Raw genomic sequence first — 27042 nt, forward strand, 5'->3', positions numbered from 1 at the left:
TAACTGCGAGTGGTGCCTGAGCTGAATACCCTTCAGAGCTGCTTAACAGCTTCTCTTTTCCATTTTGGTGATATCTTTCTAAATTATACATTAAACTTACCAGGCTGAGTAATGCATCACAGCTTCCCCGTGTCAGACTTAATGTTCCTTACTCAGCTACAGCTTTGTGTTTGCCTTTCCCTTCCGTTTATCATCAGGCAAAGCCCGGGTGCTCCTCTCCAGGAGATGCTCTGCGGGAGCCAGGTACTGCGGGCTGCCCCATCCCAGGGCAAGGCTGGCTGGTGAGAGCACAACCTGCCATGCTGCAGAGGGGTCCTGGAAAGTGCTGAGTCCATGGAACTCATGCTGCTGTCCCGTGGGATGTGGGTGCTTTGCTGTAGGTGTGGGTGCTTTGCTGTGTTTGTGAATGAATTAAAATAACACCCAAAGAGTGTGAGCGAGCAGCGCACGGGGAGAGTGGTCACAGTGGTGGGGTGGGTGACAAGGGACTGACACTGTGGCTGTTGGGATTTTAGGTGCTACAGGAAAAACAAGTAGTTTGCTGCTTCTGCTTCCCAATATGTCTGAAGACAGATAGTATTTGGTTAAATGCAGCCCTAAAATGGAAACTCAAGCAATTTTCTTTCAGTGGCTTCTCAGATCATTGCACAGCAAGATGCAGCTAAGGAGAAAGGCATGTCTCTTGGTTTTAAGTGCTCTGTGTTAATGCTGGTATCTTCTGCAAAATTACCAGGCTTTGTTGCTGTCATTCTGTACAAGGAGGAATTCCTAATTTTAGTTGGGGTTTTTTTTTGGTTTTGGTTTTTTTTTTTCCTTATGTTGTGGGCCTTTTTATGTTTCTTCTATTGGCTGTTAATACCTCACTCCCAGGAGATGGACTGAGGTCCTTCTGTTCCCTCCCTGTCTCTCCCTGGAGCTCCCTCTGTGTCAGCCCCCTCTTTGAACCTGGGGTCCTTGGGCCACATCAGGCCCTTCAACGTGCCGATGCTGTGCAGGACTGCTGCTGTTAGAAGCAGTCCTCTTTTATTGTTCCATTTCATTTTATTTTGATGTATATATAAATAATTGGATGCCTTTAGTGGGCTGCAACTATACTCCTGGGTCATATATCCACCGGTTTTCTGCCTTTTTTTTTTTCCCCTCAGAAGTCAGGAGGCAGCTGTGGGAATCAGTGCTGCTCTTTTAATAAATGCAGTCACTCCAATGCCTGCAGCACCTGAGCAGGTTTTTCTGAACAGCGCAGCTTTTTCTATTTGTAACACACTTTCACCTTATTATGTTTACATTCTATAGCAAAACAATGTATGTTTTCAGCAGAATTAATCAGTATAATTATATGTTATTTCCAGTGTCAGGTTCAGCCGAAGCACTGATTCAGGGTGGTGATTAGCCCTCTCAGCAGCAATGGGGATGGAGAGCTAATCTGTGCTGAAAACTCTGATTTTGAAAGATGCCGTTTATACTCTACTTATAAATTGAATATTTCCTTTGAACGCCCCTAACCAATTTGAAAGAAATGTATTTATACCTGATGGCAGTGCACCATGTTTGTTTTAGATTGCAGCTTTGCTTCTGCACAGGCTGCCATTACTCAGACAGACAGCGCCTGAGTCTTTTTTAACAGGACCTCTGGCCCTTTACATTTGCCTGAAGTTGTAACAAATGAACTGCAATTGTTTAAATCTGCATAGTCTTCATCTTCCCTGATCCCTAAAAAAAAAAAAAAAGGTCCTTGAATATTCTGTGATTCTGTCAGTGCAGCACAAGCTCCTACATGTGCTGTGTGTGTGGCTTGTGGTGTGTCCCTCCACACAGAAAACTCCTTGACCCCTTATAAAGTTCATAAGGCAGGTTCAAGGTTCATTGCAAAAATGGAAGAGTTGTTGATTTCTTATTTTCTATAATTTCAGCCTTTTAGAATAGGGAGCATTTTACAGACACAAAGCTCCAAGAGAGCTTTCATTTGCTGTTTCGGTCTTTCCGAAAGTACAATTATACAGGAAGGAAGTTCCCGCATTGCAAAAAAGTTCCGATCAATTAAAACAATTTACTTTGTTGCTAATGATTCCAGACCGCTGTAATTTATTGGTAAATAAGTGGCTTCAAAAGCATGTTCATTCAGTGAGTACACAGAGGAAATGTTAACAGATTCTTGGGTAAATTAGGTCTTGGTTTGGCCATGGACTTTCCCTGCAAACCTGAGGAATTCCAGCTGGTAGAGGAAACTACAGTTCCTGAGAAACTGTTTCAGAGAAACACAGGTAATGGGGGCTGGCACGGGCTGGCACAGCCAGAGTGGACAACCAGCGTTAACAAGGTGAGGTGTGTCCCTTGATGTGTGTTACACACCACTGGCTTCGTGCTGATGCTCAGCAGAGGTGAGATGATGAACCGCAATTCCTGGGCAGTTTTTATACTGGCCACAAATGTATTTTGCGGAACCTTTTGAATGTTCTTTCAAAATCGACCTTTTTTTAGCAGAACTTAACAGCGTTAAAAAACAGGAGTTGGTGCTGTTTTTGTCAGGGTCTCACTTATCCTGTGGACAAGTTTGCTGCAGCTTCAATTTGCCTGCTTGGAAAATTGGCTGTCACATGCCAGGGACAGCCAGATCTGTCAAGCTCCACACAGTTTTCCTTTATTAGCTCTATTGGGTTTATTGCTTTTCGTATGCTCTGAGGGATGATGGTTGTTTAGTGACAAGAACCTGAAAAATCATTCAAGTTGACAATGCTTTTTAGATTTCATTTTTTCCTTGTGTCTCTATCTATAAAACAGAATGACTTGAGGACACGGTTAACATTGTGGGGAGTTTGCTCTATTGCTGGGAATGTGCCTTCAAGCTCTGGGCTCTGCTGTTGTTACCATCCCCACATCAACCAAACTGCCGTAAGTGGGTGTTTTACCTGTCCTGCTGCAGCTTCTGGTGTGGCAGGGATGGGCTTTGGTTTTCAGCAAGCAGGCTCTAATCTCCTTAGGTGTGATCATTGCTCCAGTCATTTCCAAATTGAGTGCAAGTTGGGATGAAAGATTTTTGTCACGTTTTCCAGGCTCTTGCAGTACTAAGACAGCTTAAACGTTTCTGATGCAACACCAAAACATCAGGAAACCTGGAGAAGAGAGCATTCCAAATAGCGGTGGTGATCTCCTCTGGCACGGGTGTTTCTGCCTAAAGAGGGGGATGCTACATTCCTCAGAGAGTGCTCTCCTAGCACAGAGTCAAAAGGAGGCTCTGCAGGGAACCCCTGTGTTCGCCCACTCTGGTTTTGTTGCCTGTCATCTCATTACACATTCCTTTACAGGTTCTTTAGTGCTCCCTGGTATGGCAGGCAGACAGCACATACCGTGAGAGGTACCTGTTCCTCAGGGGGGCCCAGCAGGACATGGTCTCCCCTGTGCTTTCACATCACAGCCTCCCCAGCACCCTGGGAAAGGGCAGTCCCAGGGTTTGGGAATAGCATCAACTGTTGCATGTGTAATGAGAACAGAATCCCCTTGGCTGTTCTCTGCTCCACCTCTCTGTGGACACACAGTGGAAGAAGAGTGGGGGTGCTGTAACCACTTCACAGAGGCACTGGTGGTCCTGGCAGACACTGGGAGCGTGTCCAGCCCTGCACAGGGCACCTGCACTTCTGGTGTGTGTCCTGCAAGTGAGGAGGAATAACATGGGGAATCCTGGTGACTTCAATTCCTGCCATAGCTGACGTTTCCTCGCTCTCTGCAGCTGTGGCAGGTGACGGAAATGCCTCTGATGGCAATAGAAATGTTCCTGATGAAGAGGAGAAGGCAGCTGCAGCTCTTGTGTCTGTGCCAAGATGAAAATCTTTATCGTTGAGTGGTTTGCAAAGGCACAACTGCAGTCACCTCAAATTGTGCTGTTGCTGAGTGAGCACCAGCTCTCCATTCCAGCAGTATCAGAGAGAAACGATCTGTGGTTGGATGAGTGAAACCACTCGTCTCTAACAACAAATAGGAGGCATCTGGGCAGGGTCTCTGACTCAGGCAGTCTTTGCTGGTAGAATAAAAAGCAGAAAACCTATGTGGGATACATGCAAAGGCTAAAATGTGAGTGGGCATCTAAGACTCTCAATATTCTGCTCCAAACCAGCCCTACCAGCAGTCATGTGTGGCACACTTAACAACAGACCCTCAGATCAGTTCTCATGCTGTCTGATGAAGTTCAGATCTGAGAGGTCCAAGCTGAAGAACAAAACTTGGTCTGTCCTTTATTTGAAGGACAGCAAGACAAGGGTCTCCATTCCTCTTCCATGTTCTGTGCAGACGGGAAAAAAAGGAAAAAGCAGTAGATTGGAAAATGCACAGAGCACTCTTGAGCCTGGATAGTGCAGAGTGTTGCTGTTTCTGGGGTTTCAAGGACTCTCATAAACTGTTCGTTCCTCAGCATTACCTCTCTGTTAGATGCTTCTTCAGATGCATCAATGCCTAAGCTCAAAACCCCCTTTGATCTGTGCTTACTTTGCTGAGCATTTACCAACTTAAAAGTGCCCGTGTTAAACTTTAATATTCCCGTGTCTGGCACTGGATGTTCCAACTACTGCTGCTTTTTTGGGATGTCTCAGAAGATACCAGTGTATGTAGCTGGGTCAAGTAGCTGATGGGTGAAACGAGCAGTGACTGGCTGCGTGTAATAGTCTGCATCTGTTACTGAAATTCAGAAACTTTCCTGCCTTTTTGTATTCTGTGAGGCATACAATGTCCTAGGCGTTGTGTGTTCTTTTCTCTTGCTGATGTGAATGTACACCACAGGCAGCAGCACTTAGTGTATAAAATATCTCAGCTTCATAGTCACATTTGGCAAGTAGATTAAAAAAAAAGGGAGGGATTTTCTGCATATAATGGCAAGTGCATTGCTATTTGTTGTATTCTTCAGAAGGCATTGCCAAAACTTCACTCTTTTTCTTGAAGCATACTGTGAAATAAAAAGATGAGGGAGACTCTCCAGGAGAGATGCAGCCATGGAGCTACCAAAGAAATTGATAACTCTCATGTGCCACATCTCCAAATGCTCACCTGATAAATTTGCGCTCAGTACATAAAAATCTAATTGGATGAAGTGTTGGCATCTGTCATCGGCTCAGCCTTGAGCCCAAGGGCTAAACAAAGCTCACCTTTCTCTGCTTAAATAACACAGCTTTGGAGGTTATCAGGGCACTGTCGTGTGCTGGGAGATTGCCAGGCTGCTCCTGTGCAGCAAATTTGAGACTGATGGATCAGGCTGAAGAGCAGTTTGCTTTGCTGTAGCTGGGCTGTAGCAACTCCTGCTCATCCCTGAAAACATCTCCCTTAGCAGCCAGGTCGCTGGCTCTGACTTGGCAGTTTGAGGCAGGATGGGCTCACTGTCCAATTTACCATTCTTTGCTCTTAGTGTGTGAAAGAGACCTGATCTGGGGCAAAAAGGAGCCAGGAAGGAATGTGTGCCCTTCCCTTGAGTTCAGAGTCGTGCTGGCACTGACCAGAGCTGTTTGTCCACCCTGGGAGTGCTTCTGCACTTGCTCTGATATAGTGAAACAGAGGAACAAAATCCAGTTGTCAGGTCTCCCCAAGAGGATCCCTACATGGCCAGAGAGGAGTCAGAGTCCTTGGAAAGGTTTGATAAAGAGGTAATTCCACTCTTACCGGCAGGTCAGAGAAGCCCCTCTGAGCCGCACAGCAGCACTGTTGGGGCTCACATTTCCTTTTAAGGTTCCAAGGCATCCATCTAGGAGTCTCCAAGTGTATGTGGAGGAGGCCCAGAGAGCTGGGCTGTCCCAGCCTACACCAGGAGTGCCAAGGTGAGAATCCCTGTTCGTTAATCCTGCTGTATGCAGGCGACTTCTGAGTGGTAGTGCAGAAGAAAGGAGGTTGTCTAGTAATCTCTTTCTTGCTGTTCAGAAGAAATTCAAGTCTGATATTCCTTTTTTTGCTTTCGGATGTGATGTTTGCGATTTAAAGTGCTGCCTCAGTTCCCAGCTGGCTGCTGTGGATCCCTTTCAGGACACCATGGCTAATGAGTCACAGCCAGCAGCTGTAGGGAGAATGGAAGGGGCATGTCCTTGACGTGGCAGTTTGGGGTGTCCCTGGTGCCTGCCCATCTCTTCCACCGGGCACAGCCCCGTGTTGCTTAGCTTTTATGCACCTTTTGTTTGGACCCTCCACTTTGTGAACCCTCACATGCAAAGCAGAAGTAAAATCGGCCTCCAAAAGGAGAACCTTGGGTTCCCTGGCACCGGCGTTACTCCTGTCTGGAAGGGTTATCCAGGCACAACAAAACCTTCAGTGAGCAACCTGTGTGCTGTATAGCAGTGTCATAAGGGTTTTGCCATAGGAACAAACGTGTTGCAAGACTATCAAAGGCAACATTATGAAAGTGTTTTGAAGGTTATTGATGTTATTCCTCCGGGAATCGTATTACCAGTCACTGATATCAAAAGTAACAAATTTAAAGAAGCTATAAATGATAGAGCCCTCAGAGCAAGAGCAAAGAATAGAAATAAAAAGGACTTGTTGGCTTACCACATACTGTATAGGCTGCGTGGAACATTAAATAGCATTTATCTGCTGTTCCTTCAGGCAGGCATCAGGTTCACACGTGCCTCCTTTCCAAGCACTTGGAGCCCCATGGCCCTGCTCTGTGTCTGTGCAGGTGTGGGGAGAGGGGTCAGGGCAGGTGAGCACAGCTCCAGCCCCTGGGGTGCTGCTGGAGCTGCTGTCACCTTCCAGCCCTGCAGAGAGCTCCCTTCCTGCTGGGCAGGTGGGATGTGTGGGGCTGCGAGTCTGTGGCACCCTGTGAAGTGCCGAACTGCTGATCTGCTGCCTTGTGCCAACTCTTGGACACATCCTTAGTCCATCGTGCAGCTGCTGTGGGGAGTGTACATGGGGTGTGAGGGGAAATCCTCCTCCAAATGGTTTAAAATCATTTTTGTATGTACAAAAGTAGTTTAGGAGCAGTGCTGAAGGACAGCATGTCTCTGTAGGGAAAGCTTATCACGAGCTCTCATTACATTCTCCTGGGCTTTTCTTGTTTGGTATTTGGAAATGTCAGCTTTCTATTACTTGGTCCACCTACAACAATACCAATTAAAAAAGTAGGAAGTGATGCATCTGCAGGTGCCCGTAGAACTGCTCTTAATTCACAGAAATGCATTAATATTTAACAGATAATGGTGTTACTGAGGCAAACTAGGCCATCAGCTTGAGAGAAAAACTTGCACCATCTTCATTCCAGCTAGAATTGGAAGCAGCACATTCTGTTGATAGAAACTTTGAAAGCACTTGGTGAATGTCAGCGGAGCTTTGAAATTAAAATTTCTTCTTATTTCAGACCAACTATTATTGTATCTCTGGCTTGGGTGAGCTGGGAAAGGGCAGAAGCCACTTGGGGCATGATTTATAATGCTGGCATTTTCTGGCCGGTGATGGGGTTGGAAGTGCTCTGAGCTGAGCAGTGCCTGAGCTCGTTTGAAATGCAATGACAGAATTCCCATGTAAAGGTTGCAATAAAAACAGAAAGAGGGAGAGGAGATTCTGTACTTCAGAATGGAAAAAAAAATAAAGAGTCCTCACAAATGTCAGCTGAGGGATCTCTGGCTCACACTTGTGGGGAAGAATAGTCCAAATGCAGCAGCAAATCTTTACAGAGCAGCAGCCTGCAAAGAGAGCAGCACTGTTACAGCATGTGCAGTACTTTAATATTTTCATTTGTGTCTGTGATTTGTTGGGACTTTGCCCACGTGTGCATGGGCAGCATAACATGATTTCAATGTATTCATGCAGCTGCAGGGCAGAACTCTGCTCCACGTCTGCAGTTTTGGTGGCTGGGAGGTTCCTCACTGGTGCTTTAATGGCAGTCAAGCCTTTGCCTTGTGTTACCCTATAAAGAGCTGTGTTTTGCTGTTAAATCAAGTGATCCCAATGTACAAATTGGGCTGTAACAGTGAATTTTTCGAGATGTTTTGAAAATGAAAAGCACAATTCAGGTGTAGGACACTGAGCTGCCATGTGGCTTTGATGTTCTCCCCTGCACTACTTTCCTTGCAGAAGAAATTCCCCTATTCTGGAAATGGTTGCAATGCACGGGTTTAACATAGAAAAACACAGAGACACTGTTCAAAGTAAGTCTTCAAAGGTGGAGAGCTGGAGTAGCAAAATACACATCTCTGTAGCAAGAGATGTGTGTGCTATAATAAGCCTCATTTGTCAAGAATTGTATCTCAGAGGAGTTCAAACCCAAAGAAACCTTTGCTTTGCCCTCAGCGCTATTGTTTGAAAATCCTCAAGGCTTTTGCAGAATGAATTGTAAAACTGCAGAGAGCAAGTGACAGGGAGGAGGAGGAGATGCCTCGGTGATTTCCATGGCAAATCTGTCTCCCTGTAGAGGCAGTCAGTGCTGCATGCAGCAGCTGGGTTAAAGGCAGCTGTTGCTGCTGTTTCACACTTTCCCTGAGCAGGGTTGTTAAGAAGGAGTATCTCTGAGCAAGCTGAAGTAGGGCAGGTTGCTTTCTCTGAGTTTTCTCCGCGTGCTTTAATCATGGTTGTGTTTTTCTACAAGCAAGGGCATAGCTGCAGAAGGCTATTAACTGAGTCACACAGCTGCCCTGGCACCTCCTCTGACTGACAGCTCAAAGCTATGAAAGTCTCAGGCTGGTCTTTCAAGAATCCAGACAGACAGTAAAAACCATGGGCTTGAAAAAGAGCCTTGCTGTGTGGGTGGCAGCCTGGAGCCCACCCTGGTTCTCGGAGAAAACCCTTTGGAGATGTGGGTGGGAAGCCAGGCTGTGCTGAGGGATGCACTGCTGTTGATGCCCTGCATGCTGGGCTGTACCAACACCACAAAGTGCTTGGATGCCACAGACTCAGGTGTCCTCAGACCTTCCCATGGAACCACGTTCATGGTGAGCAGGACAGGAGATTTCCCTGCTGCATCTCTGTCCCTGGGACCTCTGTGTCAGCAGCAAAGCTCCCTGCATGTTCCTAGATAAACAAATGCAGTCCCAGCTCGTGGCTGAATTATCTTGTCCCTGTCAGCTGCCTGTGGAAGTTAAAGCTTCCAGCTGGGAGAGGTGACACAGATGAAAAGAAATTTCCATTGTCCGGAAGAATAATACCTGTGTGAGAAAGAGAAGTGCCTTTTGTTTTATTTTGCTGCCTGTTTCTAGTTGTGTAGCATCATCTTCCTGTTACACCTTTTACTAGCACTAGAGGTATTGCTGTGAAAGATAAAAAACATCTCCGAAATCGATTTCTTTTGGAACTTTGGAGGCCAGGAATTACTGCATGTTATTTCTCTGTCTTTCAAAGTGTGCGTTAAGTAAACATGATCCTCAGGAGTATTTAGAGGCAGCTCTTTCTGTATAAAATACCTTTAAATGTATCACATTTGATGATGTATTTAGTGAGTGTTTGGTATTTGTTCTATGTTAAGACTCTCACTTTGCTGCTCACACTACTTAAATGCTGCCTGCTCTGTGTGCTGTGCCCATACCAAGGTATTAAAGGAGAACTGGGGAGCATGTTATAAAATATACAGCCAGATGAAATCTTGATTCTTTTTAAAACAATTGCAGGAAATCTCGTCATCTCAAAATAATTTTTTGCTTTCCAAGCCTTCCAGTATTTGCACTACGTGAAACTGTATTGTCCTTCAGCCAGTTTCTTGTCTCAAAAATTCTTGAACTTAACAAACAAAAAACTTTAAAAGAATTTGGGCTGAAAAACTGGGAAAATGACTCTGTGCTGGAGTTGTGGGCTGGCTGACCTTTCGAGACAAGCATTCTATCCATAGGGTATAAATCTTGAGATCCCAGCCATGGCTGGGATGTGGTGATGATGAGGATGGTGGAGGATGGCAGCCACCCCAGAGGGGACCAAAGCTCCTGTACCCAGGCAAGGACAGTGACAACTGGCACGGGTTCCAGAGCCAGTGTGTGTCAGGATGCTGATTTAACTGCAATTAAAACCACACATGCACCAATGTCTCTCTGCCTGGCTGACTCCAAGCGTCTCCTCTTCCTGAGGAATCTATTGAAGGGCCAGAAGTTCCAGCAGCTCTTTTGTCAGCTGGAGCCATAGGGGACAAGGTTAATTCAAGGTGCTGTGCTAGCTAAAAGGGATTTTCCAGCAGAAGGAGTCCTGCTCTGCAGCACAACTGCTTTTGTGTCTGGCTCTGGGGTCTCTCTGTCTTCCCCGTGCTCCAGTGCTTCAGCTCGGGTGCCAGGGCCATGCAATGTCTCTGGTAATTGTCTCGTTCTCCCTAATTAAACATGCCCAGCTCTAGATAAATTAAGGCAGTAGGCTGTGTGCTCAAAGGCAGTGGATTTTTTTTTGTTGTTTTCACAGTTAGTGTGGAAGATTAATACATTCTACAGCATCAGCCACCAGGTTGCCTTCCATAGCATGACCTCAATTAGAAATTAGTTCAAGGATAAAGAAATTGCTGGGATTCAAACCAATAATCTCGCCCAAAGCTAGTATTTGGTCTCTGAAGAAATTCCATTACTTCAGTGTCTGTTACGTATTTGTGCCTTTTTCTTCAGGTATCTCAGCCTCTGCTCTCAAAACGTTCAAAATCCAGAGGAAACCATCCAGAAAGACACTGCTATAAATAGTAGAAGATTCTGTCATCCATGTGTCTGGGAATAGTTTCATTCACTGGTTTGATTTTTAGATAACATACAGATGATACACAGGCACTCCCAGTAGCTGTCCCTGAGTTACCTGTGGGTACTGAAGCATCATGTAATGGAAGCCCCTCAAAACCACAGAAAATTCTTTATATTATCTTTTTATGGGACCTCTTTATATTATCTTTTTTTGGGGGGGTGATAATCTATCAGATATTAATCCTGTCACCCCACAGCAACAGATAGGAATTATCTTCCCAGAAAGCTGAGATTTCCTTTTCAGCCTTTTGGATTGTTTGAGAAATACAAAGTAAGCCCTGTGAATGAATATCTGCCAGACAGGAAAAAACTGTTCGGATTTTGGGGGTGAACAGGGAGGGAGGGGGGCACAGGAGCTGCCTGTGCATCCCGCTGTCATGCTCCACTCCTCCTACCCTTCTGCTTCGTGGTGTAGCCATTAGAGCTGGAACAGGCTGGCTTCACCACGTGTAGGGCCTCACAGGTTTGACACGAGAGAACTGATACAGATGCCCAGTGCCAGCCAGGGGCAAGTGGCTGCATTTGGGGGTAATTCCTTGGCCGAGGTTAAATTCACTGATGCTCATCACCCCTGAGGATGATTTACTTCCTTTCATCCTTCCAGCAGGGAGTACATATGCAAAACTTTCAGCTCAGAGGTATTTTTCCAAAGAAAATTATCTTCAGCTGTGGTCATCGGTGATTTGGGAGCCCCTGCCAGTGAGATTTTGCCTTGAGCTGATTGCCTTGGCTGAGCAACTGAAGAGCAGCTGGAAGCTGGCCACAAATGGCTTTTGATTTTTGCTTTTAAAAGAAAAAGAAATAGAAGAGAACCGAACTAGCATGCTTTGGTAAGGCAGAGGGGTTTTGTGATTATTCTCCCTGAGAAGAGAGACTTCCCCTCGGAGGGGACTGACTCTGGGAAGTGCAGAAGAAGCAAAATGTGGTTGCTGAAATGAGAGTTTCCCCCGTGGCTGAGCCATCGTGGAGCTTTGGAGGAAGTGACCATTCCTTTATCCCAGCATTGGTCAGCCCTTTGCTGGCTGCCCATGTGCCCCCACACCTCCCAGAGCTGCCCCAGCTTGGTGTTTCTGCTCCTGTGAAGAATCCCCACGTGGAGCAGGCTGGTGGAACGAACAGTCCCTGTTTTAGTCAGGTGATTTCCATGGTGTGGGGTGGGCAGCAGAGGAGGCTGCCAGGCTACTCCAGCCACTGGGATGGAGGGCTGCAGCACCATCTCGTGCCACTGTCACCTTCTGGATAATGTGTACACTTTCACCATCGCGTAGTTTTTCTCCTTCATTTTTCATGAGAACTGGCATTAGATTAATGGTTAAGCCATGGAAGAAATGTAACGCCATGCCAGTCTGATTTATTGACCACTTAGTGCTGATGAAGCTTCAAACAGGAGTCAGACAGATGTTGCAGTTGCATTTTTCTTCATCAAAACCAACAACTTTTTGTGTTTAACCACTTGTTGCACCCTCTCCTGCTTACCCCCCCCCAGCAGCAGGGAATTCCTCTGCCACACTGAGGAGGCAGGAGAAGCCAAGGAACCTTGTCCAGGTCAGGGACAGATGGCAGCACCTTCAACTCGTATGTGGGGGAAGCAGAGCAGCTCTGCTGAGGCTCCAGGCACAGGAATGAGGGGCGGATTTGCAGCAGGAATGTTTCCAGAGCCATCTGCAGCCCAGTGCAGGGGTCTCCTTGTTCCCCCCTGCCACACTGTGAAGGGCTTCTGCCCTGGTGTGTCCACTGTCCTGACACCTTTCCTGTGTGGACGTTACATTTGTATTTTTTCTTTCAGTCTTTCACATTCTCTTGCTCTCCTGGTAGGTCATCACAAATAGTGATTCGCTACTAATTATGAGTTTTGCAAAACGTGTATTCTCTTCATTTGTGTCAAAACATTTCAATTCACCAAGTAGATTGGCATTCATGAGATTTGTTAATTCGAGGTCAACTTTTAGGTGTAGGCATAAGGAACAAACCTGTTTCATTTGTGTTTATATTATATACTTTATATATAAAAAGTATAAATTCCAGTGCTGGTCCACTGCTGAGGTCCAGCTGCTTGGGCTGCACTGAAGCCAGGGAGCCCCATAATCCTGACCTGCTTGGTGACAAATCAGCACTGCCAGGCTGTGAAAAACACAGCTTACCTGAGAGGAAGGTAGAAGCACCTGCAGAACTGCCACATCACCCAGTGCTGTGTCCTTGCTCCCTTCTTTGAAACTTCCCTGGGAACAAGAGGTGTATTTACATGAAATCTCTGAAGCATATTACTTTTTATTACTTCATCACCTAGATCACTAATTATGTTAAATTAGCTGATGGAGACTATTTGGGTGTATGGGTAATCATTTTTACTATCTGAACCTCTTCTGAATTATGCACGAGAACTGTGATGTTTCAGACCTCCCCTTTGTAGAAGGAGAGGTTGTGATGGTTTTCTGTGTCCTCTGGCAGTCTCTGCCTGAGGCAGGTGTGCCCTGTGAAAAGGAAGACTTTGAACACAGCTGAACACAAAAGGTCCAGTTGTTTGTCCCAGAGCAATCTTGGGAATAGAAGAGCCAACGGTTTTCTTTGCTTTAACGCTTCCCCAAACAGCTCTGAAACGAATTGTTAGCTGTTCCTCACAAGGTTTCTTTGCATCTTCCCTGTGCAGTACAACTCTTTTAGCACTGGCTGCGAGAATTTGATACTGCTTTCTCACAAAATCTTCACTGAGAATCCCCTGCTTGCAGTTCTATCTATAGAGGGGGGAAAACGCAAGTTCCCGCTTGCATATTTTCCTAACCTAAAAGAGCCTCTCCTCCAGACAGAGGGATGGTTACCGAGGTGATGCTCTGCGGGGCTGCTCTGCTTTTCATGCAGCTGTACGTGGGTACCAGTGGCCTCCCCACTGCCAGCACCTTCTCAGCCAGCCTGGAGGAGCTGGGAGACACGACCAGCCCCCCGTGTTCTCGGGGATGTGCAGGATGCTCCCTGTGTGCGGGGTGCACCAGAGGGTCACCAGGTGCCACCCTGCCCCTGCCCTGGGCTGCTCCAGGTGCAGCTCCCAGCACGCTGGGCTTCGGTGCTGTGCTCTGCCCATGAAGTTCCCTCCACAGGTCTCCCTGCTGAAGGTGTCCTGCTCCTGCTCTGCCCGGTTTCATAAGCGAGTGCTCCCATCAGCACAACCTGTGCAAGCGGATGATGGGCTGTGTTCCTGCTCCCCCTCGGAACAGGGCTCTAACAGCATTAATGAAACATTAGAGTTTTAATTACACCATTATCCTATTTATTTTTATAAATAATTCCAAAGCAGTCATTAAAGTTTGCGAAGTTAGGAGTAAATGACTTAAGGGAAAGAAATCATCTCCTCAATCTTGTTATTATCTATTGAACAATCTCCCTGGGACGCTGTTGGGGAACTGGCGGAGTTGTTGCTGCTGCTGCTGTTAAGATGATTCATTTACTCGCAGGGTGGCAACACAGAGCTCGGCTCCTGCTCCAGGTGTCGGTGGGACGGCACCGCAGTGCGTCAGAGTGGGGTCCCTCCCCTGCAGCCCCGCGGGGAGGGAGAGGGGAGCGGGGTCAGCTGTGGGGTCAGCTGTGGGGTCAGCCTGCAGGATCAACTGTGGGGTCAGCTGTGGGGTCAGCTGTGGGGTCAGCCTGCAGGATCAGCTGTGGGGTCAGCCTGCAGGATCAACTGTGGGGTCAGCTGTGGGGTCAGCCTGTGGGGAGCCAGCACCTCTCTGTCCTCCTGCAGCTGTCCTGCAAAGGGCTTTTCCAGTCCCAGCCTTTTGCAGTTTGCAAATATCTTCAAAAGACAAGGAGCTACAGGCTTGTCTGTAAAGAGCCCAAGTTTGGGGCGCTCTGTAATACTGTTTGTGAGCCTCCTCGGCTCTTCCCTCCTGCCTTCTGTCACTGTATGGAGAGTGTGGCTGTTCCTGATGTTCTCAGGTGACTTTCTGTATACTCAAAAAAGACTGATGGGGACCAGAACGGATGGAAGCATTGTCTCAAACGAACAAAAGGTCCCTTAAACCAAAGCATGTCACCTGGTGTTCATTGCCAGTGGTGTTCACAGGGCTGTTGCAAGTATTTGGTGTCGTAAGGGCTGGAAAAGAGGTTCATGCTGAGCATACCAGTGGAGCAGGAGAGTTGCAAGCAGAGGGTCCTCAGGATGTGGGAAGCCACGTGCAAACTGCCACCTCATTTAAAGAACACCTCTTATCTCGGGGAAATCCGGTACAATCTGGGGTCTGCTCATGATGCTTGCTGTCACAGTTTTAATCAGGAAGTTAAATGCAGAGTGCTGGCCCCAGCAACATAACTCTTGCTGTGCTGTCCCTGCAGAACCCAGACATTGTGTTGGTGCACTACCTGAACGTCCCGGCCATCGAGGACTGCGGGAAACCGTGCGGGCCCATCCTGTGCTCAATAAACACCGACAAGAAGGAATGGGCAAAGTGGACAAAGGAGGAGCTCATCGGGCAGCTCAAACCCATGTGTGAGTATCTGCAGCTGGTTTTGCCTCTTTGCTGTATATTTGATGTCTCTCACAGCCAGCAACCATCCTGTGAAGCTGTCATTTGTCCATCAAATTCATCTTGCATCTGCATAGACTTTCTTTCCAATATAAAACACTTCTGGGATAGGATATGCAGAGTATGAGAGCTGCCCAGACTGTCCCTGAAGAGGTCTCCTCTGCACACTGAGGAGAAATTGTGCCTGTGTTCTTACATGTTCTAGGGCTGTTTGTAGGCACCTGCTCACCTGCAAAGAGCCTGTGCAGTACTGGCAGGTGGATTCCCCCAAGGGCACTCCGTGTTTGGGTGGTCACTGTCAGGTCACAATGGGTTGCTGTAGCTTACAGGTGGCCCCATGGAACTGAGTGTTTTGAGTTGAGCAACGTTTCCTACAGTTTTGAACTATGCTGCCTGAGAAGGCTGCTTAGGTGTGCAGAGTGATGGGGAGGTCTGCCCTCAGACAGGCAGTTCTTTGAACCCCTCTGCATCTGCCTTGGTGTATAATATTTTCCTTTGCATCACAGTTATATTGTGTGTCTTGCCCTGGAGAGCACATTCCAATGTGCACACAAACATCTTTTTGCAATGAAAGAAAAATTAGTCACGGAGTGGGTCTGTAACCAAGAGAAAATTAACTGCAAAAGCCACAATACCAAATGTGAGTTTGGTACCAGGTCTGCTTCTGTCCCTGCCCCCTGCCCCTGCCTGGAAGCTGGTGTCATGCCCAGCCTCCTGTAATTGGAGGTCTCAGCCTGGAGTGCATCCTGTGTCTCTGCCATCCGTGAAAGATCAGCCTCATGCTGACTGCAGCGTTGGTAATCTGAGTTTGCAGTCCTTTGTTGCATCCTGAACTGTACAGGCCCATGTATTCCTTTTCCACACAAAGCTGGGGGGCAGAGGAGGATAGAGAAAATGACACATTTGCCCCTGGGGCTGATTAACTTAGACAGAAATCCAGGATGTTGGTGTAGCTGAGGCTGGACAAGTACCTTAACATTAAACAGGAAAGGAAGCAGCAGGCTGTTAAAAAATCTGCAGTGCATCAAGAAAATTATGTGAAAACTACAACGAACTCGCCGTAAATTTAATAACACTTGGCTCTTTTATGTCTCAGGAGGGAAAAGTGAAATTCTGCACAATTATTCAGAGTATATATGCATGTACACATCCCTGTTTATGGGTACATATCCTGGGAAACACATCCTTAGAAATGTAGCTACAATAAAAGCTTTGGATTCTGATCAGCCCTAGAAAACAAAGAGGACACAGATAACCGTGTTCGGGGAACACAGAGGGGCACTGCTCGCCAAGAAGCCATCAGATTTGGTTCCAGTGTAGGGTGTGCCATGAAATTCTGGAGCCAAGCACATTAGTTTCATCACATTTTTGCATTAATCACATTCTTTCACAGACTTCACAGTTTGATTGCCTGATGTTTCCAAATTTCTCTGCCCTAAAGCAGATTTGTCAATGGCTTAATCAAAGCGTTGTGCATGGTGTCGCTGGTGCAGTGACAGTCTCACCCTTTTACCTGTTCTGTGTTGGGGTTTGTTGTGTTTTATTCCTCTGGACTTGGAAGCTGTGTGGGGGTTACGTTGATTATTTTGTTTTTTTGGTTGCTGTTTTCCATGAGAATTTCTCATTTAAGACAAGTTAATGATGATTACAACCAGAGTGTGGGTGGAGGTCCAAGAGCTCTGTACCTGGGGGTGGGTTCCCATTTCAGATCACTGATGTCATTCAGGATTAAGGGAGAGAAGCTCATACTAGTTCTGACTTTGGGGAAGATGCTTCCTCCTGGTCAGAGGCTGGTGGCAGTGTCCAGCTCTTGACTCACTAACAAGTGCTGTTTGTTTAAGTCCTGCTCAGCCTGGGCTGGAGTCAGGTGTTAAAACTGTTGACTTCTGTCAGGTATTAAAGCTTTTCTACCAGAATGGAGGGTAGCAGACAGTCAGTGGTGTGGCAGCCAGTGGTGTGGGAGCATGTTCTCTTGGCCATGTGTGCCTGGAGAACCAAAAGCAATGTGGCAGATGGCTGGCAGGGTGAGCAGCATCGGTCCTGGAGTCCAAGCCAGACAAATACATCAAACTGTTTTTCCTGAAATGCAGAGAGACCCTGGTTGCTATTATCAGGGAGTTTGTTTACATTTCTTGCATGCATAATTCGCTCAGCTCCCTTTTCTTTCCCTGCTGCATCCTCCCAAAGTCAGTCCAGGCCTCCAGCAGCATCAGGGAGAGGCACCAGCTCCTGGTGCCAGCCTTGTCACCCCTGTGAGCGGAGCAGGGCACTGAAGTCTGGGTACCAAGAGGTGGCTTCTGCCCTGCTCCTGAGGGAGACCTCTGAACCCAGGGAGGGCTTCTTGCCTGGCTGCAGGGCTGATGTTCGCTCATTCTGTGACTGTGCTTGCACTGGTGGTTATGGATTAAAAAACCACCTTTTTGGAGTGGCCATAGAGCTGTGAGAGCTCTGTTGTGGAAACAGCATTAACTTGTTCTAACATAGCTGGTGTGTGAACTAATTAAGAGACTGAAATGAACCCATCTGAACATCCATGAAAGGTAAATGCTGCAGATGCTCTAAGGATTTGAGGTTTTCTCAACACCTCCAGCTGAGTTGAGACTGTAAATAATTAATTAATCAGCCTGACTTCAGCTTTCATGGCTTTGGTTTTTTGCTTTAGTTCTGAATCTTTTTGTCACCTGCCTTCACACTGGAACATCCATGACCTCCTGCTTGCCTTCTCTGGGACCATCACTGTTGGCCTGTCAGACCTGTTGGGAGTCCTCAAGACTGAAGCGTGTGAGCCTGGAAGCTCATCCACATTCCTGACCTCCCACAAGATGATTCCTTCTCCTTGCAGGCATGGCAATGAGACCCCTTGTCTCAGAGGTGTCAGCAAGGTCAGGGAGCCCAGGGAAGGCTGTGACACCTCCACTGATCCCAACATAATCCAGCTGTTGGGAGCATCTCAACTGGGTGTCTCAGTCAAAAGGGTTGTCGTGTGTGTGTGTTGCTTTGGTATGAATGCAACTTTTGGGTACATTTGTGTAAAGTGAATAGCGGTAATACATGAAAATTCTGCAGGAATGTTGTCCGAGGCACCTGTAAGTCATTTCAGGATGCCTGGTGTGAAGAATGAGCGTCAATTTGGCTGGTGTAGCTTTCAATTCCCCCCCCTCCTTGTGCCCCATTACAGTCTTGCTTTGAGATTTCTCTGAACAGATTAGCAGATGTCCTTAGAGGCATCTGGTGGTTAAAGCAAATACAGTGGCAGAATCCATCACAGCAGAATTCTGTATATAAACTCCATATGATCAGCAAATTGTGGGCCAGCTCATGTTGAGGGTTTCTCCAAATCATCCCCTTTTGGCTCTCTCATCCTTCAGCTGGCAAAGTATGACTTACAAGCTCACAGCTGGTGCTACGTTGCAATCCTTGTTCCAGGTCCACTATAATTAAGAGCTATCTTCCTTTCAGAGGAAAAGCTTTTTGCATTTCTCTGCTGCGTAGGAACTGAGGGCTCCTGTTTGTGCTGCCTGCACGCAACCACAGCTGGGCAAGCTGGAATTTCCACGTGTGCCCATCAGTCAACGGGCATGGGCTGCTCTTGCCTTTTCCCAGAATCCCAAATTCCGTGTCAGTGAAGCCATCAGGCCTCCTGGAGGTGACCTCGACCTGCATCCCTGTGTTGTCATCACTGGAGAAGGCATCCAACGCCTGTAGCTCAGAACAGAACTCAAATAGCAGCAATTGGCATTAATGCAGTTTGAAGAATTGAATTGTTGGGGAGTTTTATCTTGCCTTGAATTTATATTCAATTTCTATAACTCTTTTTAAGGATTTGGGTTATATTTCATCTTAAAAGATCAGTTGTACAAAAATGCTGTATGGGATGAATTTTACAATTCCCCAAGCAGTTTGTCTGAGCTCCAAAGTACCCCTCAATGGAAACGAAAGCTTGCCAGCTTAGCTCAGCTGACCACGTAGAAAGCAATGTGGATTCTTTAAAAAGACATTGGGTTTAGTATTGCTGACATCCAGTTTTACTGCACTAGTCTGAGATTTTATTAAAAAGAAGACATGATAGAAGGTGCCAGATAGGTTCTTACAGGTTCTCACCCACCCCTTGGACTTTGAGTGGCCCGTTCACATTGCCTGCGTGGCCAGCATCAGCCTCCTGTTCATCAGCCACCAGCTCAGCTTCTCACCTTCCCCCAACCCCTTCACTGCTGCAGGTGTGCAGCTCTAAAAAGGAGTCCCATGCAAGAATACACTTCTCCTCTCCCTCTGAGATCTGCAATGGCCTTTAAAACCCAGAGGAAGCTTGATCCAGTAGGAACCCACCATTATCAGTAATGGAAACTAACTTGAAGAAACCTAAACCAAATATTTTCCTCACCCCCTTAAAACTTGGGTATAAACCAGATGCCGCAATTGCTGAACCTCTCTGAGGAGGCTACGGGCACACTAGCCTTTGTTTCCTGTTCTTCCTTAGTATTCTATCTCCCCTGTTAACACTTGGCTGTAGTGACTGGCAGGCTCAGTCCTAGAGCATCTGCAAAGGTGTCAGTGCACGTCTTTCTGGCAGTGCCACCACGGAGTTGTGAAAGCCTGGGGAAGGAGGGCTGGAACCCTCGGGAAGAGCCGTGGGGAGAAGGGCTGGGAGCCTTGGGAAAGGCTCAAGGCCCTCTCTGTGCCGGCCCTGCTTATGAGGAATTTTTTCCCCAAATACGCCGAGGAAGATTTTTGCTAAAAAAAAAAAAACCCCAAAAAACCCCCCAAAAAACCCAACCAAAAAAACCCCAGACAAACAAACAAACAAAAAAAAAAACCCCAAAGCAAACAGACAACAACAAAATCTGGGGGAAAAAAAAAAAAAACAAATTAAGACTAGAGAAATGGAGCGGCGTTGCCGGGTTGGTGCGGGTCCGGGGCACCGGGACGCGCGGTCCCGCTCCCGGCGCTGATCCCGGCGCTGATCCCGGCGCTGATCCCGGCCCCGCCGCCCGTTCCTTATCCGCCGGCGCCACCTGGCGGCCGCCGGGCGCTGTTCGCGATGCTCCTTGCAGGAGGAGGAGGAAGAGGAGGACGAGGAGGAGGGGGAGGATGGTGATGATGCCCTTGAGCCGCAGCCAGAGGAGGGCGAGGACCGCACGGGACGAGGGCGAGAGGCGGCGTCCACTCTGCTCCTCCGTGTGCGAGCAGCCTTGGGCTCTGCGCGTCTGTCAGCAGCGCTGCTCCGAGCAGCTTCGGGAGAGCCGCGTCTTGTCCTGCTGGTGCCTTCCGAGGGACGTTGAGTAGCGCGTCTGCCCAGTGCCTATGAGCATCCCACTGCAAACCTTCAAGGAAAGGTGTTGTTTTGGAAGGCAGACATCTCTTTAAAGGACAGCTCCGAGCAAAACGCCCGTTTGAGTCCGTGCAGGACATTAGCATTCAGGGGGTGTCACCGCCGTCCCCAGCAGTGAGGCTCAGGTAAACCTGTCCTTCACAGCCAGTAACGAGTGGAAATGGAAGGCTGGAAAACCAAAGCTAAACTGTGTGTGGGCGTCTGAGTATGGAAGGATAAATCTAATGGAAATATCCTTCAGCCAAACTGAGAAATCAGAGCAGGGCCTTTACTTCTGTCTACAGAAACGCAGTGGAAATTGAAGGGACAAGGCTGCCATTTCCAACTGACCATCGCCATGGAAACACCTCTCAGTGTCAACACTTGGTGGAGCAGGATGTGGGCAGCAAGGCGGGAATGGGCACTTGGACAAAGGACCTGCTCACGCTCCCAGCAGCACTTTGGGGATTTTTAAAGCACTCTGTGTGGGTCAGGAGTGGCTGAGGGCAGGACTTCTGACACCAGGGCTTGCAGCAGGCTGTCGAGATACATTGGGAGGGAGAGGCAAACAGAAATTTGACCTTGATGATTCTAGATATTTTAGCTCTATCAGTCTGTCCAACTAACCAGTTTCACGTGGGTGATCTCATTGTTGAGGAAGTGCAAAGTGCTTGAAGTGGCAAAGAAAAATGTCTAAAAGCATTCAGAAAGGGTGAAATGATCAGATTGAAATGTGGGAGAGTATTTTAGGGACTAGTTTTTCTTAGGGTAGAGAAACCACAGGGAGAGAAAGAGGGAAATAGCTGTTGATTGTGTTAGGTCCAGAATGATGATTAGACAGTGAGGTAGAGTTCAGGTGATGGGGAGGAGGAAGATACCTGCAAGACAGGAGGACTGCGGGCCTGGAAATGGTGCAGGACTGAATACCACCACCAGCAGCAGAAGGCAGAAATAGCCAGGGTGTTGTAAGAAACTTGGACAGTCATATGTTTCTGTGTGCAAGTTTCCCTTGAATTCTGAGCAGCCTTTTTGCTGGTAATTCAGATCATCTTTCATTCCTTTGCTCATGGTGGCCAAGGTCCTGGCAGTGCTAATGAACAAGGAGCTGCTGGGCACTATCAGAAGGTAATTTTTTTTGCCTTTTCTTCAAAAGGGAAGAAAGAGAAGAAAGGTGAGAGCCCAAGCTCATGAAGAGATTGGAGCAGCTCTAGCACTCTGAGTTGTGGACCTTCCTCCAGCCTCACTTCTCTCCTTTGAGCACCCAGTGCTGCACCAGTAACTCTGCCTGGCTGCACTGCCTCGTGCTGCAGGCACTGTGCAGAGGGTGTGTGGCAGGAGGAACGTGTTGCTGCTGTAATGCAGCAGCTTTCAGACCCCTCCATGCTATCACTGAAAAGGAAAGTGTTGAAGCAGTTCACAGCTTTCATTTTAAATTATCAAGAAATGCAGTAGGAGTCTGAACGGGAATCCGGATTAAAATCCTTTCCAGAATTTCTGTTAAGCTTCAGACTTTTTTTTTTCCCCTATTGTGTTCATATATTATGGCTATATTTAATCAAACGTAGTTCTACAGTGGTTTCACTTCTTGAACCACTAAGGAGCAGGAAGAGTATGTGTGTATGCTTTTTATTAGCCTTCCTTTCATAATGCACTTTCTTCCCTATAGAAATCTCCTTTCCTGCTGATTCATTATGTGTCAGGAAGCCAAGCGTGACATGTTAAAAGCCATCTTGATAGTGTTTGGTATTCAGTACTAACAATTCACCAGGCACAGGAGTCTTTCTTTAAAAGAGGGAGGAAGAAAATCTGCATATTGGATGTGCCAACATAGTGGATAATTTGCATTAAGCATCCAGACATTCTTTTTTTGCAATCTGTCACCCTTCACTGGCTTTTTATTTTATAACCTTCATAGCATATGGGGAACATAAGTATTGAAAAAAAAGTGGCACCACGTGGACAGAGGCTGGAGCCAGAGCCCTTTAGGATCAGCTGGGTCAAGGCTAGAGAACGACCTTTCCTCTGCAGCAATTGATCCTCAATCGGACTTTGCTATGCTGGAAGGACCTGAAAATAACAGGCATGGTTCTCTCTAAGTACCCAGCTATAAAGCTGTCCATTATGCCTTAGCTCCTAGCTCACAGCTTGATTCAGACTTAAGAACCATCATCATGAATACACAAACCCTGAGCCATGATTCAGTTTCCAGACTTGCCCCCATGATGTGCTGCTCATCCCAGGATTTAGCAGCAGTAGGGAGCAGCGCTGCCATCCTGTAAAACAGGATGTAAAACTGTAAAACTGGCTTTCTGTACCCAACAACACGGACACCAGCTCACTTCTTTAGCAGAGTGTTTCTGAAGTAACCAGAAATTACTTAATGCAAAGTTTCTCAATAATAATTACAGTTCAGCAACTTTGTGTTGTATAGCTGAATGATCCAAAATACTCGACTGCATTCTAATCTCACTGACAATGTATCTTTTGTAAAATTGCTATTTGAACATCACTTGTTAGACATAATATCACTGGTGACAGAACAATGTATCTTAAATAATAAAATGAATGTGAGCAGAGGTAGAGAAGTGGCAAGCGTGTCAAACTTAGATGTAATAACAGAGACTGAGTGTTAAGAGAAAATCCAAAACTGTGAATGTACTAGAAAGCAAAATCTGTTGGGTACAATAACAATAAATGTGGTCATCAAACAAACATAGAGGGACTTATTACAAAACTATCTTCAGCACTTTAAATAGTGTTATGGGGAAGAATACATATAAACCAGATTTACAGTATTTCTGCAGGTTATCCTGCCTGGCCAATAGCAATGTGAATTCTGCAGTATAAAACTAGACCAAGATGAGATGCTGTTAGGCAAAGTGACATTAGTGGATGATGAGGCAATACAGCAACAGGTAACAAAAGAAGCAATAAAACTGCTTCACAGAGCAGATCCAGGAGCTCTGTTCCACCAGCTGCGTGTGACACACTCAGTGAGCAGCATCAAAGAGGAGAACAGGAGACTGTTCACAGGATATGCTGCCCCTGTGACCACAGTCATTAGATGTCACAAACATCCCTTCATTTGTTTCTGATCTCCTTGCACGATGCTGCTTTTGGCTTGTGCCCCAGCCTCTGGCTGTTCAGGAGCATCAGCCCAACCTGCTGTTGCCAGGATTTCATCCCTTCACCACGCAGGGATCTGTGTCTTTACTACAAAGCCTAAGTCCATGGGACTTTCAGCTTTGGTTTTGTGTATTCTGGTTTAAGGATTTTACAACACAAGATGCAAGGAACGTGCCTTGATAGACTATGCCAAAGACACTCCTGAAAAGGAGCTGCCAGGCATGAGGACACCTTGGAAATGATGTTGTCACTTATCAGCATTTTCCAAAATCTGCACATGAGCTGTGCTGCATTTAAAGGATAAATAAATAACATGTACATTTATATTGCTCAGAGAGACATTAAAGGAGACAGAAGATGCTTTGAGTCAGTTATTATGGATAAAATATCTTATAAGTGCCATTTTCCGTTGTAAGTCAGGTTGCAAATATCACCGTTACAGGAAATTCTGCAACTAAAATATTCTGAGAGGGAGTCTTTATTCAAATCATGTATCTGCATGCAGTCTAGCATTCTTATTTAAATAGCTAACAGGCCCAGAGAGTTCCCAAAAAAAGAGCTTCAGTTTGCAACATGTTCTGTAACATCACCCACCTGTCCATTTTCCCAGATTACTAAAAGGTCGTCCAAGTCTGAGGAGGAGCTCACACAGTGTCTGTTAGTCACTCCCAAAATATGAGTCAGCCTTCACTGCTGCTACCCGGGATCTGACAATGAAGACCTGGCAGAAAGTTTGCATTTGCTGTTACTCTGGTGTATTTTTGGCTGCTGATTTTACTATAAAGCTGATTTTGTTTTCATATTAGACAGAAAAAGATTCCAAAACACTCTCCGGAATTATACTGCTTTACTCCAATGGAACCAAGTCTTCTGTTGTTTTTGGGTTTTCAGTGAAGGCTGCCAGCACTACAGAGGGTCATTGCAGGTGCAGAGTCCCTGTTAGCAGAAGACTGAAACAGAGCCTGAAACTTTACTGAGGAGTTTTTCCTCTATATATACCTAATTCAGGAATGGCTTTTGGAAGTCCGTTGATACCAAGGAGCAGAGAATGGTAAAACAGTATCCATTACTGTTGTTTTTTATAGGTCTCCTTTCAGTTCTGACAGAAAGCAGCAGGAATGGATTTCTGCTGGTAATTTGGAGTGGCTTTTGATAGTTTTGGCGTGACTGTGCAGTTTCTGATGAGAAATTTTACTGTTCTCTTTGCAGTTCATGGCATCAAGTGGACATGCAGCAATGGCAACAGCAGTTCAGGGTTCTCAGTGGAACAGCTCGTGCAGCAGATCCTCGATAGCCACCAGACCAAGCCCCAGCCTCGAACACACAACTGTCTCTGCACTGGTACCTTGGGTGAGTACCTCAGGAGGGCACAGAGTGACTCAGCTTCATCCAGTCTGGGAGTAGAGTTTGTAGTACTGAGGTGATAAAAATGCTGTCTCATGAAACACTGGGACACAATGAACTCAGAGTTGAGAGGAGAAGTCCCGAGCATAAAAAGATGCAGCTGGAACTTCTGGGGAAAATGGCAATGCTTTCTAATAAATGCAGTCCATACATGAGCTGCTCAAAAAGGTATATTGTCTTCTACGTGTGGAAATTCTGTTACCAAAGCCTCAAAATCTAATGTTCTTCCAACTTCGCCCTCTGAATTCCTTGGCCTGCAGCTTGCTTTTTTGGAGAAGTGCTCAGGTGGTTAACTGCAAGGTATCACTGAGATAAGACAGGTATCATGAAAATACAGATCTCTTTCCTGTTAAAGGAGATGACCTTGTTTTGGATGACACTACAGCAGCAAGAAACAGCATCCTTAGTGTTAGCATTTCCCACAGACAGTGGGAGGCTAAGTGAATCACTTTCCAACTCGTCTGCTTTGTAGCTGCTCCTTTCTAGCACTTTGGTCAAATAGAGTATATGACACATTAACTAGTCTTTAGCAAAACTTATAAAGCAAAGTTGTCAGTGCTTCAAAGGGTTTATTTTTTTCTTCTTTTCTTGAGCAGTTGCATTATACAATCAAGGCTTAAATAAGAATGGTGACCTCTGAAATACCTGAGTTTGGATTAAAATTCACCCCTTAAGGCTCAGCATTTGATCCAGGCTTGCAGATCTGAACATGAATCCTTTTATTCTTCCCTTTGATGTTTTGTCTTGTGCTAAGTCTGCTCAGTGCTTTTTAACATAACAGTATTGCTTTGTTTTGTAACTGGCTTGCACATTGACACACACATTCCCAATCCCTTACTGTCATCCACAAATACGGCAGCATGAAAGCCTTTCCCTTGTTCCTGTTCATTTCTATACCTAGGAGAATAGAGAGATTTAATATTGTGTTTAGTCTCAAAAGCACTATCTTGAACTACTTTAAGTGACCTCATTCAAATCTTGAACACATAATAGAGAAGTTCCCCTTCAAGGGCAAGCAACTAAAGATTTAGCAAATTGCAATGGCTACATGGATGCTTTATGTTGCCCAGAAGATGACATTTGTAATTGTAGCCATGAGATATAGCGAGGAGTCTTCCCCCCCTTCAGTCATTCTACAGTTCTGTAACTAATGTTCTTACCTCATTCTAGGGAAAATTTATCAATTAAGGAAAGAAACATCAAAAATTCACGGGCTGCTGTTCTTTAAACAGCAAAAGCAGTCCCTGCACCAGAGTTTGTGACTGAGGTGCCTTTGCAGACAGAATTGTTTATTTAATCCTGCCTGATTACAAGCTCTCAGGAATGCAGGTGATGTTACCTTAACAGCCAGTGCTGGCTGGTTTAATTCACGGAGGATTTTCTTCTGGTGGCCCTTGCTTGAAGATTCTTCAGCAGCTCCAGTGCTGTGTGTTCTGTGTGCTCCTCTCAGAGCACAATGTGTCTGTCAGCACAGGAGTGCCTGAGAGTCAGAGAAGCACATCACCATCCTTGTGGGAGGGCAAGGATGCTTTGTATGGCTAATGGGTTACTTCTTTAACAATTTGATTGGCAAGTGTAAGACACAGTGATGACAGGAAGATGTGGGCTACAGTCTAGGCAGCAGGGGGATGCCAGGGACAGGGGCATGATGTGGCATCTGTCACCTCCAGATTACTGGTCAGCATCCGTGCCCCAGGAGTGGTTGTCAAACTTCCTGACATCCCCCAGCAGAGAGAGCCGAGCATTTGTGTTCCAGAGGCTGAGGTCTTGTCCATGGGGGCAGATGGAACAGGGCCCTGTGTCGCAGCTGACAACAGTAGCACTTGCTCTGTGGACTTTGCACTGAGATTAGGCACATTTAAATAACTCTGAAACTTGTCACAGATGCCAATTCCCCTCTGCCTGGTTGGGGCAGAGAGAAAGGGGGCAGGTGCTACATGGGGTGAGGGTAGGGGTGCCCATGTGCCTGTTGTGCGGTTGCTGTCATTGCATGCAGTGGATCTGTGCATTAGACAGGACCTGTACTTCTGGC

At 46.5% G+C, this 27042-nt stretch overlaps 1 protein-coding gene and 1 long non-coding RNA gene across 9 annotated transcripts in view; both read left to right on the top strand.

The window, feature by feature from the left end:
- CAMTA1 (calmodulin binding transcription activator 1) overlaps nt 1–27042 on the top strand; it is a 235888-nt gene that overhangs the window by 164397 nt on the left and 44449 nt on the right. For all 8 annotated transcript variants that reach the window (XM_066203207.1, XM_066203208.1, XM_066203214.1 and 5 more), the window contains 2 exons: nt 14982–15135; nt 24816–24956. In XM_066203207.1, the coding sequence (XP_066059304.1) occupies nt 14982–15135; nt 24816–24956 (295 nt within the window). The remainder of the gene's footprint in view (nt 1–14981; nt 15136–24815; nt 24957–27042) is intronic.
- On the top strand, nt 2785–5032 carry LOC136300629 (uncharacterized). Its single transcript, XR_010723712.1, has 3 exons — nt 2785–2889; nt 3303–3352; nt 3725–5032. It is a non-coding gene; the product is annotated as an uncharacterized lncRNA (long non-coding RNA).

This window comes from Chamaea fasciata, unplaced genomic scaffold, assembly GCF_029207755.1.
Source record: "Chamaea fasciata isolate MVZ Bird 193981 ecotype frontalis unplaced genomic scaffold, bChaFas1.0.hap1 SCAF_23, whole genome shotgun sequence".
NCBI lineage: Eukaryota > Metazoa > Chordata > Aves > Passeriformes > Sylviidae > Chamaea > Chamaea fasciata.